The following is a 16,963-nucleotide window of genomic DNA, read 5'->3' on the forward strand; positions in this document are numbered from 1 at the left end:
GGGGCTTCGACTACCACGAGAGACCACCACTACTCTGGCCCAGTTACGGTCAGGATATTGTAGCCATCTTGACTCCGTCCAGACTCGATACCGATATTCCCAATGACTGTCTGGCATGTGGAGAGGAAACTCCCCCACGACACTAACCACCTGTTCAAATGTCAGCTCAATCCCTCCCATAAAACACCCCTCTTCCTTTGGACCGACGCCGTCGAAACAGCTCGTTATTTATCTTGATTCCGGGTATGCTGTTTCTTCTTTCCTTAAAAAAATTAACCTTTTATGGGTCGTTTTGTCCCATATTTAAAAGGGTGACCGTAAGTGTTAAAATTTTGTGAAAAAGATCATCGAATAAACTAAAATTCAATATGTATGTATTTATAACGACACTATTACATAATTTACTTTGTTTCAAATGGTTTGGCGGTGTAATGTAAGTCATTAATAGTCTTTTGCATTGTTAATAGCGATATGTGCATAAATATATAGTACTATAAAGCAATTTATGGCTCAAATGCAATAATAGTACTGATATAGCATTATCTCTCGTAAATGTAATAAACAATTTACATTATCAGTATCAGGTGAATCAAATAGTTTTATTAATCCTATAGTTCAATATGCTATCAACTAGCAAATAATGCATTTTCTGTTATTCCCCAAATGGGAATTCAAATTTCATAGCTTTTCATGCCGCTGATCGCTATCAAACTTTCACATTTCGTTGAACATTCTGTTATCAATTTTGTGTGCATAACTCAGTGTTTGTCAATGTGTACATGCACACATTTGCCTCTTTCTCTAAGTACTTCTCCAATCGCTTTGTCAGCTTCATTTAAAATTGATTTCTACACAAACAAGATGACAAATTGCTTATTCTCACAAGCTATTATAAGCAAAAGCACAAAGCTACTTCAATGACGAAATTGGAGGGGACTATCAATGAACCCATTTATCGATCAAATCTTTTACTAGTTAATAAGAAATGAAGGCAAGATATTTTAAGTTACCTCATAGTCGAAATAAACTTTTTAACTAATATTACTAACAAATATCGGAACAGGGTCTACCATCGTCTCCTCTCATACTTTCTGACTAACTACTATATGAAGGGATGCAACATCGTTCATAAAATCGTCGATATTGGTGATACCGATATTAACCAAAAAAATATCGGCTGATCGATATATCGACGGGAAAATATCGATACTATATCGATATTGAATATCGGTTTAAGATTTTTTTATAGGTTTTTTTCATTTACATAAATCTGTCACTAGACACGAATAAAGGGGTGTCATCGTTTTGACGGCGAAAGAGGACGCATTGACGAAAAAAGACGCGTAAAAGAACTTCGGCGAAAAACGACGCGTAAACCTAGTTGATGGCGAAGAAAGACTCGTAAACATAAATTTATACCTAGCCAAGGACCGTCACTTCAACATTATTCCCCAAAACTCGGTTACTCGCGGCTAACGCGTTTTTCTTCGCCGTCGTCTAGGTTTAGACGTAATTCTACGCTGAAGTTTATTTATGCGTCTTTTTACGCACAAACAGAAAGTCCGTCCAAATATAAATATCGTAGTATCGAGAAAAAAAATATCATCGATGTCTATATATCGGTTTTCAAAACATCCCGATAAAAATATCAATATCGACCAATAAATCATCGATATAGCTAATATCGATATAGCATTTGCATCCCTAACTATATGGCAACAAAATAAATATATATAATGGTCCAAATTCCTAGGTTAGGTTGGGTTAGAAAGACGTCGAAAACCTCTGCGCCCAGATATCCATATTTTTTATTATTATATACACTAACTAAAAATCTTCTGTTATAATTGCTTTTATATTAATTGCAATCCTGTATGATCTACAAGCAGTTATACATATACATAGTTTAATAGCCAGTGAACAGCAGACTGCATGAAATTTACCAAAGCTCAAATTCTGTTCATTCGAGCCTTAATACCTCCTCTACTTGGAAGGGAGACTAACTAAGCCCGGCAACGGTCCATACGGCGTCACGCAGGTCGCAAAGGTAGACAATTTAGTCCAATTTCGAAAATATTTTCATAAGTCTGCCATTTAAGAATTTTGACATTTAATGTTATTCTTATTCGAAAATAATAATGGCAGACAATTATGGCGGTTTTGAGATCATGGCAGACACTTTTGAAAATGTCATAAAAATAAAAAATTCAAAAGTATTTTAACAAATCTGAAATTTTAATAATTTACTAATTATACACTGAGAGAAAAATCAACCAAAAATTTGTTAATATTGCCAAATATTACGGCATTCGTAATATCATCCTGGCAGACAGCGGTACCTAACCTATAGTCCGAGCACACGGTACACATTGTATAATGTACAGATACGATAGAAAAAACTTCGCAAATTTTAAAGCTTACTTCAAAAAGATTTTGGTCCTTGGCGAGTTCTAAAAACACCCAAAATCTTAGTGGACTCAATTTATACTCCATTAAATACGACTGTACCCTTCATAAAATATTCATGCTAATAGATAACTCATACGCCATGACATCCCTTAAAGTACCTCATAAGTCTCTCGGATGTCATGGCGTATGAGTTACCTATTAACATTAACATGAATATTTTACTACTCAAAACTATTTTTCCAACCATGTATCACACTTTTGAACCGAGTAATAGATAAAACAGTTAAGAATAAAACTTGATTTGGACTCACCAAGATTTTGGGTGTTTTTAGGACTCGCCAAAGACGAAAATTTTTATGGCCGTGAAAGCCTTTTGAAGTAAGCTTTAAAAGTTGCAATGTGTACGTGTGTTCGGGCTATAGGTTAAGTATCGCTGTCTGCTGGGTTGTATTATTATTATGATAAATAAATACAGCCTTCTAATACTATCTATAATAAGTAAAATATTAAAATTTCAAAGTTGTTAAAATACTTTTGAATTTTTAATTTTTTTTTTTGACATTTTCAAAAATGCCTGCCATGATCTCAAAAACGCCATAATTGTCTGCCATTATTATTTTCGAATAATAAGGTTTGTTCCACAAGCTACTTGTAGAAAAACCCGAGCAAAGTTCAAACTATTAGCGTATATCAAATAAACTCTAAAACTTACTTGTGGAACGCGTATGTCTAACTCGAAGTGACTTCGAGTAGCTTGTGGAACAAACCTATAATAACATTGAATGTCAAAATACTTAAATGCCAAACTTATTAAAATACTTTCGAAGTTGGTGTAAATTTTCTCCCTTTGCGACCTGCGTGACGCCGTATGGACAGTTTCCGGGCTTAGTTAGTCTCCCTTCCAAGTAGGGGTGGTATTAAGGCTCGACTGAACGAAATTCGAGGTTTGGTAAATTACATGCAGTCTGCTGTTCACTGGCTCTTAGATTAATACATATGTACATATGTATTTCCGGATCTAATTTTTTAGTTAGCTCACTTTATGTCGTAAGTCTACGATATGTAAATATTATTCGATCTAAGCATATTTTAAATTATGATTTTTTTTTCATATTTTGCAGGTTGAAAATGTACGCATGATTGATCGATACAATGCTAAGAATCCCACAGTCGGTACGCTATATCTAACTGCAACACATTTGATTTTTGTGGAACCGGATAGCAACAAAGAGACATGGGTATGTACATACATATGCATCTAATGATGTGGTTTAAAAAGACAACTAGCTTTTGCCGCTCGTTTGGTACATGGTTGAACGTTATGCTGTCAAATGTTACAGCTGCACTATACAGCTGCTATGGAGTTATCTCGATCAGATGGCAATCTTAATCGGGCCAGCCTTTTTAATTGTTTTTCCTAGAAATTCTGGATACAAATTATACGTGTGTTCGTTTGAAAGTCGAGCAAGAATTATGCAGCGACGATATTCCTTGAAGTTTTGAAGTATTCTCTCTCAATGAGAAATGCTAGCAAATTTTGCAATGCAAAATATTCACATATGAACAATTTTTTTATCGATTTGCTGAGATCCCTTTCAAGCCTATATTGTACCCTCAAGCGTTGCACGCAGGACTCTGGCTCCGCGCGAGATGTGTTCTTAACCGAAATCTCAGAGTTTTTCGCCGGAACACCATCGACTAACGAAAAACGGGATTTGACACCACCCTTACTGTGAAGTTAATACATAAAAATAGTCATTAAGTTCATTTCCACTTGGCATTTTTTAACGGGCACCAATATTTAGTAGAAATTCGGCATAAGAAGTGTTTCTTTATAAATGATGAAATCGAGTATAGTTTTTCAATGGTTTTTTAAAAGATTTTCTTATAAATAAAATCAATAAGAATTTTGACATAAAATCAATAAGGAATCTCTATGGAATTTTCTTCGTGTTAACGTTCGTTTTACCCTTTAACCTATAAATTTTTGATTACCAAATGTACAGTAAAGAAACATGTCTCCTTCGAATTGCTGCTTTGGTGATTTCATTGCACTTTTTACGAATAAAAACATTTAAGATTACAAGTTTAAAACTATAGAAAAATTTTAAATCGATCCAAGCGTGTATACATATGTATGTACAAATAGCTACTGAGTGTGTACAAAAGCGCGGCGACTGCTGTACAGTTCATACTGCCCTTGACGCCACAAAACTCAAGTGTACTTCAAACCGCACAAGAATACTAAAAGAATCAAATTGTGGTCACGAAAAGACGAAAAATCTACGTGCATCAACATTTGGGTGATCCAAAAATGCATGTGGAGAAGTAAAGTGGGAATTTTTATGCTCTCACCCACTAGGATAGGTCGCTCAAAGCGCTCAAAGTTTTCCATGTATTTTATATGGGAAAAAAATCGTAATGGTATAGAATTCTTGAAAATCAATATTTTTCGATCGGAAAGTTGTTTCTCTTCAGGAGGTTCCCAATAATAATACCCAAGTATTTATTTAACAATTTTTTATAGTAACTATATTTTATAGGTCCCCCAAAACCCTCAGAAAATGCCAGAAAATGTAATGGGGTATAGATAAAAAATCTTTAGTCTTATAAAATGGTTAAATAAACAATGGGGTATTGTTACTGGAAGTCTCCTGAAGAGAACCAGAGTTTTCCGATCGAAAAATATTGATTTTCAAGTAATCCATACCATCTCTACAAAATTTTTTTCCATATGAAATCCATGGAAAACCTTTAGAACTTTGAGCGATTATTCGATTTTAAAATAAACAAATGGGGGTTTATTTTTACGATATAGAACTATCCTTAGGGCATTAAAATTCCGACTTTACTTATTTTCGACCACCCTAATAGACATATATGTACATACTTATATACATTTTCGTACTTACATACATACATATAAAATGTTGAATGACGCGTCGGCGTCTGTCAGCTGCATCATAGCCATTTCTATTGAGTTCACATGCGAGCACAACAAGTTCAGTCAACAATTCGTTTTTCCGCTTAATGTTTTTTTTTTTTTGTTTCTTTTTCGTTGAAACTATGCATTTCGAAACTGGGCTTTCTTATTACAACTTTGGTGCGGCAGCAATTTCATCAACGTGTATGGGGAAGTGTTGCCAAGTAGGTCACTAGCAGCTGCATTGCAGGATCAAAGTGTTTTAAAGTGGCTACACAGGAAGCTTAGGGAATCATTGCAAATGAGCACTGAGGGCGGAAGTGCTTTTTACTTACTCGTACTTTTCTGTTAACAAAAAAAAAGAGATTTACAACTTTTGGCCACTTCACGGCACTTGTGACCTCAGATTTAGTTCGTGACATTGCGGTTTTGAAAGTGTTTTCAATTCTATTAGATTTGAATTTTAGCAAAGTGGTTGCGCAGGATGCTTCAGTTGCTTGGAATGTTTAGTAGTTGCTCGAAATTAAGCACTCGTCGTTCTATTTACCGATTTCAGGAAGCTACCAAAGAACGTAGATAAATTCATTTTGTCATAAAAACGTGTAAAAATTACAAAATCGGATAACGGATAGACGCGCCTCAAAGGCCCTAAAATTTAGCAAATTCATGGAATTTTTCACAAAGTGGTCAAAATTGCCTATAAAACAGTGGGAAATTTATATACATATATTTTAATGGCACCGATGTCAAAAATGGCTACACTATTTTTAAACCTCCCCAACTTTTAAACTTATTGGGGTTTCTCTCGCGTAAAATTGAAATTTTTTTTGGTTTTGGGAAGTTAATTTGTAGCCCAGTAAACTTAGATCAAATTGGCACGAAGAAAAAAAAATTGTAGTAGTGAAATTTTTATGCAGTTTACTTTTATTTGACACGTAGACCATAGAACTACAGTCTTGCTCCTAAATTTCATACTTATGGAAACATTCCGCCATCTTGGATTTTAAGTTTTTTTTTTAGTTTTTTGCCACTTGCAAGCTTATTTTGCATTTTTCGTAAAAAACGTTTACATACAAATTTGTTGAGAATTTAATTTTCCGCATTTTCTATAGATGAACTTAAAAAAGTAATAATATTTTTTTATTGTAAATAATTAGCAAAAAGTGCGAAAAATTTTAATATTTCACTTTACGTGCAAATTGCTAACAATGCTAAAATGCATGTACATGTCGTCAATAAAAAAAAATCTCTCTAATAAGTAGTACATATTGCCTAACGATGATCATTATCGTTGATAAGCAAATTATAATTTTAAAACACAAATTTAATTTTTTCTTGACTTTAACAGGTATATTCTGCGCTGTAGAGGGCTGCATGCATTCATTCAAACTTCTAGCCAAACAGAGTACATTAGATTTGAATATTTTACTTCACATACAAAACACTCAGCGATTCGAATTTTGTAAGTTATGAATATAGATTTTGTTTTAAGTTTTCTACCTTCAAATGGCAGAATGTGAATGAGTGAATGGAAAACATTCAATCATCCAAACTCATTTCGGTTAAAGTTTTTTCTACAAACAAATTTGTTCGTATTGTAATAGGAGCGCAGCAAGATATACACACATACATATGTATGTTTGTACATATGTGCACAGAAACAATATTTTTGGATATACATAAAAAAATTGTCCTTTATTTCAATTCAATTTATTTTCACTTTGTTTGAATATTGTAATGTCGGCACATATATCACAACAGGTATTCACTCAAATTCAAACAAATTTGAAGCCAAACTCATTCATTCGTTTTGTATATATATGAATAATTCAAAAGCCGTTTTGAATGCATTCATGCAGCCCTCTACTGCGCTGGTCACAAAAATTTGTCATTCACAAAATATTGGGTAACGTTCAGAATAGCGCTTTAACTAGTGAACTGGCATGAATAGATTTTTAATTGCAAGTGGAATGGCACAATGCATCTTGAACGCTTGAGTAGCTTGTAATTATTGCGCTAAGTTCAAAGCAATTCGCAGCGCAAAACAAACTTGCTCGTTAAAAGATACAACATATTTGTGGACGTCATTAAATTCTGCTGCCCTGCTGCCTGTGTTTACCCCACCGCAAGCAGTGTGGCGGATACGCGTATGGCAAGTTGTGAGATGTATGAATTTATATTACGTATACGCCATGGCGCTTGCTGCCGGAGTTAATGCCATCAATTTAGTAGTTCACTTATATGTATTTGTATGTATGTACATACCCTTTAAACAATTTTCTCATTGCTCAGAATTTAAGAGTCTAAAATGACTATTTCTTTCGTCATAGATATGATCCTAAGACCAGTCAACTAGACTGACTCATTTCGGACTCTTTTGGTGTCATACATTCTGAGTTGAACAAAAGTAACAATGCTCACGTACAAGTAAAAGTTGATTAATATTCAGAATTATAAAGAATATTTGTTTTTAATACTCAGAAAGCGTCATATCTCAGACTCTTATATAACTCCTAACTTGGACTCGTATTGGCGAGCCCTTCTAAGAAGGGAAATACTGATGTATGTACATAAGGGTGGTCCAAAAAAGCATGTGGAAAAAGTAAAGTTTTCGTAGAATAGGTATAGAATTCTTGAAAATCAATATTTTTCGACCGGAAAACCCTGTTTCGCTTCAGGATTTTCAAAAATTCCATACCATTTCCACGAAAAGTTGGGTTTTTCCCATATAAAACACATGGAAAATTTTGAGCGACGTCTAAATATTTTTTAATTTCAAAATAAAAAAAATATGGGTATACTTTCTTCGATAGAGAACAATCCTTGGGGGTGAGGGAATTAAATGTCCAACAGAAATAAAAAAAGTGGAAAAATACCTTTCTACTGAGACCTTACAGGCCTAAATCAGAATAGTTTATGCCCAGTTATTCAAGTTTTTCGTAAAGCAATCTTTGAAAAAAAGTTAAAAAAAGCAGCCCCAAAAATCTCATTATTACGATTCCGTTGAACATTATTTTTTAACTTTTTTTTTAATATTTTTATGCAAATTTTTTAAGCTTTAACTGCTGTGTCATTTGACGAGATTTTTTTTTCAAAAAAATCTTTAAGACACTATTTTTATTCATAAAAAACCCCATTTTTGAAGGTATTTTCAAATCGGTCCAGCTCACGTAAATCTTAATATTTGTCCAAGGAAACACAGTACCGATTTTTTTTTTGTATGGGGAGTGACGCAATCTAATGTACATGCATACATATATTGTGCTGTAAAGAGGGTCAATTTATCGCGGGTTCTTGCCAAGTGTAGAAAATTATGCTTATGTGTATTGAAGGCGTATAATTTTATCCCCGCATTAAGTCATTGCGTAATGTTAGCGATTTGTACTTTTTGCGGTTGAGGGCCAAATTCACAGTGCGTAGTTAACCACTGACAAAAGTTTAACTATTGATTTTGATATACACAACGCTCAGTTAACAAAAGTTTAAACCAGCATGTCCCCATAGTTCAACTCGTGTGAAATTGAATTTTTTTTTGGGGAACGAATTTCAAATTTGACCAGAAAAGAATTGATATTTAGAATTTGCATATTTTCAGGCGATATGAATATGAATAGTTAACTATGTGACTCTGAATATAAATTCAAAGTTAAGCTCTTGTTGGTGGTTGAGTTAACAATCGTTTAACTAAGCACTGTAAGTCCCGCCCTGAAAGATATATGTATCTGTCGTTTAAAGTACAAAACCGCGTAACTGACATTGGCTGCCAAAAATTGGATTTGCTCACACAAGCTCGTCCTGAAATATACTAGCCAAGAATGCTATTGTTTTATAAAAAAGAGAACCATTTTGAAATATGTGTGTTTTTACGCTCTAGAAAACGATTTCTACAACTTTACATACGTGGTTTTGCATTTTGTTGATGCGCGGTTTTGCACTTTAAACGACGATATGTAGTTTTTTACTGTTATATAAAAACCGTACATATTTATAAGTGTAAGTTGTGTTTTATTCAATAAAAAATCCTTCCCATTACTTGTGGAATTGGTCTAATTTGTATTATTATTTATATGGAGCTTTTTAATAAATTTGTTTTTTTTTTATTGATTTCATTGCAGATATTACACATGCACATTGCAAATATTGAGAAATTACCATTAAGCACAACGGGTTCACCATTATTGATACGTTGCAAAACTTTCCTATCGGTCACATTTGTAATTCCAAAGGATTCTGAGTGTCATGACGTGTACACCTCTTTAATGAAGCTTTATCAACCTGGTAAGCATTGTTACAAGTTTTCACATTTTGTATTAGGGGCGTCCTTTATGATCTGAAGTTTGACTAGTTTGACTGGTACATACATATGTACATTGTTTTTATTTTCCAATAATAATATCGTAATCATTAATCCAAAAGGTCTTGTTTAACATGTTTGGGAAATGTAGGTTTTTGAAAATTCCGTTAGTTACTCTCATATACAGCCTATACCAAGGCGTACATATTGAATCGGCTGTAGCAGTAGACGAACTAATATGACTTTTTTCAAAATTTTTAGTATGTAAAATTTCAGATATTGTTAATATTTTGCACAAAAATTCTTGAACTGTAAAGATGTATTTTCATGCGAAAGCATTTTTCATAAATAGAATAGAAAGGGCGGTTTTGGAATGGTCGCTTAACTCTGCAGCACAAACGCTGATTTCTTCTGGGTTTGGCAAAGCATGGATCGATGCTTCGGACAAGAAATAAAGTGGCACAAATCTTTCGAATGTCTACCTAAGTTACTCGTCATGGCGTATGAGTTATCTCTAAACATCAATAGGTTTATTCCACTCGAGCCGGCGGGATCCCGCAGGTGTCTAAGAGGGAAACCATCGCAGGTCTGTGTAATCATGTTGCCTATGTACATGTTACATATTTGGAATTTTTAGCATTTTTCAGGAAAAAAATAATTAATTGAAAATTTTTACTTAAAAACAACATTTTTAAGGATTTGTATTTTTTTTATTTTTATTAGTAGGCAAAGGAGGCACTAGGTCGACGGGATCTGAGAAGGATGCATAGTACTCAAAATTTTTTTTTCAACGCTGTATTACACTTTTTAATCGTCTCATAAATAGAAGATTGGAAAGAAATTTCCATTTTGACTGTTTTTATAATTCACCCACAATAAAAATTTCTACTACCCCAAAGCTCTATCAAAGTAAGTTTTTTTTGGTGACCCAGTCTAATGTACATTAGCGTGTGCATTATTTAAAAGGAGACAGATTTTTTGTAAAGCAACAAAGTAAAGCTCGGTTTGTTATAAAAACGTACTCTGCGAACAATTTTCAACATCTATTTTGACTATTTTTAGAATTCACCTACGACGAAAATTTGTACTATTCCTAAGCTCTCTCAAAGTAAGCTTTTTTGGTGACCCAGTCTAATGTACATTAGCGTGTAAAGTAAAGCTTGTTTTGTTATAAAAACGTACTCTGCGAACAATTTTCATAATCGAATAACGGAAAAACTGTCCTCGGGGGCCCAATAGTCTGTAAATTGAGGCACATCTGTTCATTATCCGATTTTGCTAATTTTTTTCACAGCACGTTTTTATGACCAATGAGGCTTGTTTTGTAGGTGAAATTTTAAAAGTAAAGGCAATCTTATAAATGTCGCTGACGAATTTACAAAACCGCCCATCGACCAGTTGAAAAATCACCTATCTTATGGCAATGTAATTTTAAAGAACAAAAAAAAATGTTTTTCTTTAAGTCTGGTATTTCATCTATCATTTTTGCCACAATTGCGATTTAAGCGGTTTTGAAACTGGCTAAAGGGCGGTTTTGCAAAAGCATCGACGATTTTTCTACATATTACGTAATGCAAAACTTTTTGCGCGTCCTCCGGTAGAGTTTTATAGACACGCATTGAAAGAAACAATTAAATATTCGTATTTTTGTAAGAACATATAACTTTACCTATAGTTGGAAAATAAAGGATACTCCTAATGTCATGCAAGTAAAATCGTATTTACATAGTAACGTACATACAGCTAGTCGATTTTTCTGCTATACTAAGTATGTACTTGGGTACATTATGGTCCATTAATCTAAATGATTGCTTTTTAATTGCAGTTTCCATTAACAAGTTATACTGCTTCAACTACCAGCCAGCCAAGGATGATTTTCCAAAGTCATCGGGTTGGGATTTCTTCAAGTTGGAAAACGAATTCAAGCGTATGCGAGTAGAAAATGAGATTTGGACGTTGTGCACTTTGAATATGAGCTATGAATTATGCGACACGTATCCGCGGCAAGTTTATGTGCCACAAGAGGCAAACACAGCCATGTTGATTGGCAGTTCACGTTTTCGTTCCAAAGGTCGCCTACCAGCGCTCACGTATTTGCACTCGAATAAGGTAAGTAAATGGTATAAATGTTGTAATTAATTGACGTCGAGAGCAAAACTTCTTCACATTTTAGTAATATACACAGGCAGATGTTCTAATAGTATTCGGTGCAATCGATACTTATGTACATATGTATGTAGGTGCATAAATATGTATGCTTAAACTTCTGTTCAGTGGCCCAAATGCATGCAAAGTATAAAGTCAATAAATAAAAATAAAGCGCATGCCTAATTTAAGAGGCAGCTACTGATGGGTCAGTTAATCACATTATTCCATGTCAATTCATCTACTGTTCTGGCCGCAAGTCCATGTATATGTATGTATGTATATTATGTGCTTGCCTTCTTCTTCAGCTATCTATTCTGACAGGTCGATGAATAGCAGAATGCATTGAATACCATTGCCTCATTTTCACACAATTGTCCTGAGCGTTTCAGTATTAAAGAATAAATACGCTTTTATCTCTATGTCCTAAGAGTATTTACATACAAGTGTTGTATGTATAGGAATGCACATAACGGTGTAATGGATTATAAAATAGTAGTTTATAGTCGATAGTTTTATGCGCAGACAGGACCAGTGCGTAAGTGGGATTTCAAGGAGAAAATAACCGTTAAGCAATTATTTAAATTGTAAAGACGTTGAATCGAATTTATCTCAAAAATACAAAATAAGTGATTGGTCTCTAAAGTAGCATGCTAGGTGAAACTTTTCCAATGGTTCTATCCAACTGTCTGTTTAAAACTTAGTATCCACCTCTCAAGTAAAGCCTTAAGCCAGTACGGAGTTGCTACGCTTTCCACTACGGTTTCATACTAATTCGTGAGGAAAGGGTGCGACGGCAGCTTGTCAAATAATAAATAGATGTCAAAAAATGGCAATTTTTTCTTGACCGTTTCTTAACTTGGACGTTACACGTATCAAGAACCCATCCAACCAGCGGAGTCCGCAGGACGCCTATGGGAGGCTCCAAAACGAGTCCCCGAGTGCCTTCTCAATACATAAGAAAAATGTGTGCGTTTAGGACTCCTTAAATGAGTGATTTCGAAGTACCAGTAAGATAATCCGCAAAGACTCCGTGCGGACTCCCTTATTCGCCTATGTTTTTGTGAAAAGGACTCCTTAAATCATCCGAAGAAAACCTAGACGGAGTTTTTTGGGAGTGCTCCGATAATTGACCGAATATGAGGACTTACGGTTTCTCAATTTATAATTCAATTTATAATTTAAAAATATTCGACTTTAATTATTTATTTCAATGATCGGATCTAAACCAAATAAGTATGGGACCACCTCTGAGACACTACCTTTCCGATAGAAAAAGAATTATCGAAATCGGTTGACGTGGTCCAAAATTATGCGGTAACATACATAATGAAAAAATATATACAGTGACGAACAAAAGTATTGGCACAGTGAATTTTTCGCAATATATTCAAAGTTTTTTATTCATATTTATTTTCGGTAATTTTTTTTTTTTTAAATTGACTATCATTTTACACCAAAAAACATAAAAATAAAATCTCTAAACTTTGTGCAAAACTCAGGAAAATTCAATAAATTTGCACACTAATTTGCCACTTTTTATTCAGAACCACTCGCTCTCTTGAATTCTTTGCCGGAACTAGATATTTTCTAATAAATGCGCCTGAAAAGTTCTAAAGTTAGCCAAAAGTAATTTTTTATACGTTATTGCTATATATACAAGTTTACTCCCTGCTAGCCAAATGCGGACTCCGACGGTTGGCTGGGCAATTTCTAAAAGTGCGAGTGTATTAGTAAAGAAAAGTGTGAGTGCAGTGGACCTTGCTAGCAATTTCTTGATCCTGTAACGTCGAAGATAGAGCCTAATAAACTTGCAGGTAAGAGAGAGAGAGATAGAGAGAGCACCTTCCAGTACGGCGAAAGTGGAACCAAGGTACCCTCGCTTGCAAGCTGGTCTGCGATCTCGTTGCCTAGTATATTATTTAGCCACGGTACCCGTAGCAGTTGCTCAGCCATCCTATTGAAGTATTTCGGCCGTGAACAACAGGTTTGAAATGCAACGATATCTAGCGTTCTTAGAGAGAAATTTTTGAGGTCGCAAATTCTTTGAAAAGACTGAGTTCCTGTGGCCACTAGATATGGCACCAGTTTTTTACATAAAATACATTTATTTGTGTATTAACAATTTTTTAACATGAATGAGACACTTATACGCCATGTTGCACAAATTTCCCTTTTTGAGATTTGTCACTAGTTCGAAACATTTTTTTATAGATATTATCCCATATTTACTGGGTTTGGTATCCAATTTAGTAAGAAGTAGGAGGTTATCAATTAATTGGAATATTTTTTTTTTATGTATGAGTATGTTACACGATAATGCCCTGTATGCAGCTCTCAAGAAAACGGTCAAGAAAAATTTGCCATTATTTCGTGTGTGTGTCCAAGGAATTTTGACATTTTTGATACTTCACCTGTTGCCTCACTCTTTCCTCAAGAAATAATGGAACGGGCATATATTTCTGTTGCAAACCTGGGTTGCCTTGTGCTCTTTTTTCACAAAAAAACTTTAGAAAACTGTAGTAGAAAGCCTAGCAATTTCCTTAAGAACTGCGTACTGCCATATGCCCTGTATGCAGCTCTCAAGAAAACGGTCAAGAAAAATTTGCCATTAATTCGTGTGCGTGTCCAAGGAATTTTGACATCTGATACTTTTACACAAGAAATTTTTTTAGGCATTTCTTGTACGTCATTTTGTATGGAATTTTTGCTTCTCGTGAGAACTGCGTACAGGCCTTAACTTTGGCCCACGTGACCCGTTTTTGATAATTGTTTTTTTATCGGAAATGTGGTACCTCAAGCGTGGCCCCATACTAATTTGGTTTCGATTCGATCATTGGTTTATGAAGAAACTAACGGCATTTCTAAATGTTTATATGAGCATTGAAGTCTACTCAAGTCGTCCCTTTGGGTTGTGAACTGCTGACAAACGAAATAACAATGTTCAGCGTCTTTGATTACCGGCCCTGTACAGAAAGCGCAGTAAGGATCATCTTCATGAGTAAAGCTGAGTAAGTACGCTTTAAAGCAGCCATGTCCGGTTAGTATCTGGGTCAGGTAGAAATCAACCTCTCCTTGTCTTCTGTCAAGCCATTTACTTAAACTCGGAATAAGTCAGTATTTTCAGCGTCCGTTAGTTGAGTTTGCATTCCAAAGCGTTGTCCCGAGGACGAATCCTTGTGGCACGCCACCAGAAATATTCAGGCTCTTTGCGTAAGTCGTAAATTAGGCTAAATTGTACGACTCGACAGGAATAAGTAAGCAACGAAAATCGTCGATCCCTATGCAGTGCTGGCAAGTTTTTCCGTTTTAATGCACTAGTCAATTGGAAATTTTGGGCAATGACGTGAAATTTTCGATACGATTCGCAAAGAGGCTGATTATATTTTTTTTGACTCCGTCGTCTGTTCTATAGAAGAGTGCCCGGTCTAAGGGATAGTTGCTAATAAACGTCCGAAAGTATGTTGGAACTTTAAACTTCGATTTTTTGCCAACTTGCAGTACTAAATGCACTCTTCACTTACAGAGTAACCAGCAAGCATTACTTCTTCGATCCGCCTTTAGATCGCTTCCCGCTGGCTACTTCTACCGCCAGCTGTTTAACTAACATGACTGCTCCTGCAGTTGATCTACCCTTTCCGAAAATGTTATTTATCATATACTTTAGAAATTTTCCCGTCGTGTGAAGCATACATACATATAGGGCTTTATGCTAAAGAATCTGGTGGTTTTCCAGCCTTGGGTAGGAGGACTTAACACTGCTGCTTCCAAATATCAGGGAACACACCTTCCGCGAAGCACTCATTAAACGTGTGAGCAAATACTTCTGGACTCGCCTACGAAATAAGTTTAAGCACTCTGTTAGGAATGGAATCGGTGCCGGAAGATTTTCGGTCTCTAAAACAATCAGGAAAAAACACACATTCTTTTGGGAAAGTTTTCTCTTGTAAAAGTTGGCTTCCAGGGGAAATAGTTCGTTAACGATTTGCTCTACCTTTTCAGGACATACATGTTATGTATGTACATATATACGTGCTATGTATGTAAGTATAAGTGCGGTTAACTGCTATCACTATCATAACTTCGCTAATAACAAATTTATGAAATGCTGAAAAATCTCATTTATATAGCCTTGTAAAAAGGAAAAACAGATCCGGTGCATAAATACTCTGTAAATGTATGCATGTGTGTGTACATTTCAATTCAGGAAACTTAAGTAAATATTCATATGCGGAACTTGCTTTAATTTTTTATTTCTCTTTTCTTCCATTTTTTAATTTTTTGCATGCAGGCTTCAATTTGTCGCTGTAGTCAACCATTGTCGGGCTTCAGTGCACGCTGTTTGGAAGATGAGCAGATGCTGGAGGCGATACGCAAAACAAACCCCAACACCGACTATATGTACGTTGTGGACACTCGACCGAGGGTAAGTGAAATAGATACATGCATACATACATATGTATGTTCATTAGACCGTACCGAAAAAAAAATGTTCGCCGATGTCTGAAGTATTTTTGTGTGGGAATGTCGAAAGAAAAACTTTTTTTTGGCCGAACATATACATATGTTATAACTATAAGTTATCAGGCAATATTTTACCAATGGAGACCGCATATTGCTCTTGGCCAGCAGTATTTATCAGAGCTTTTATCTTGACAAATATTGCCAGCAATTTTGTACTTTGACAGCTACATGGCGGCGAATTTATTGACATTGTAATATAAAAACAAAAAATGGGCTGTTATCTATTAAAATATTTGTTATTATGTACTTGGATTTGAAATAAAAAATAATATCAGTGAATGAAAGCTGACCAAAAATCATTAAACTTTTGCTAAGGAAATATTTCGATTATTCCAATAGAACTACATATGTATTTAAAAACAAAAATTTTTAGCCTGTGTCACCGAAAAATGCAAAAAGGCGACAACACTTACGTTCGGCAAAAAAAAAATCGAAATTGCCAGTGCACTTTAGACTCTGGGGTGTAGGACGAACTTTTTTCTTAGCTTTTAATGTGATCCCGTCTAATGTATGTAAATGCATATTTGTCTATGCACTTATGTATGAATGTGTTAAATTTGCTCAACTTATTTCAACAAGCAATGCACAAGTGCAGACATGCGGCATCTCTGGGCATACCGCAGCAATGGTTGTGTTGCAAGTGTGCCCTGCGGAGTATGCACCCACTT

General features: G+C 35.0%; 1 protein-coding gene across 3 annotated transcripts in view; it reads left to right on the forward strand.

Moving 5' to 3' along the window:
* The window catches only part of LOC118742604 (myotubularin-related protein 8), a 32,209-nt gene that overhangs the window by 5,840 nt on the left and 9,406 nt on the right, over positions 1–16,963 (forward strand). For all 3 annotated transcript variants that reach the window (XM_036474808.1, XM_036474806.1, XM_036474807.1), the window contains 4 exons: positions 3,531–3,647; positions 9,448–9,610; positions 11,452–11,735; positions 16,063–16,197. In XM_036474808.1, coding sequence (XP_036330701.1) covers positions 3,531–3,647; positions 9,448–9,610; positions 11,452–11,735; positions 16,063–16,197 — 699 coding nt within the window. The remainder of the gene's footprint in view (positions 1–3,530; positions 3,648–9,447; positions 9,611–11,451; positions 11,736–16,062; positions 16,198–16,963) is intronic.

This window comes from Rhagoletis pomonella, unplaced genomic scaffold (genome assembly GCF_013731165.1).
Source record: "Rhagoletis pomonella isolate Grant_MI unplaced genomic scaffold, Rhpom_1.0 Rhpom_scaffold_00007, whole genome shotgun sequence".
In the NCBI taxonomy this organism is placed as follows: domain Eukaryota; kingdom Metazoa; phylum Arthropoda; class Insecta; order Diptera; family Tephritidae; genus Rhagoletis; species Rhagoletis pomonella.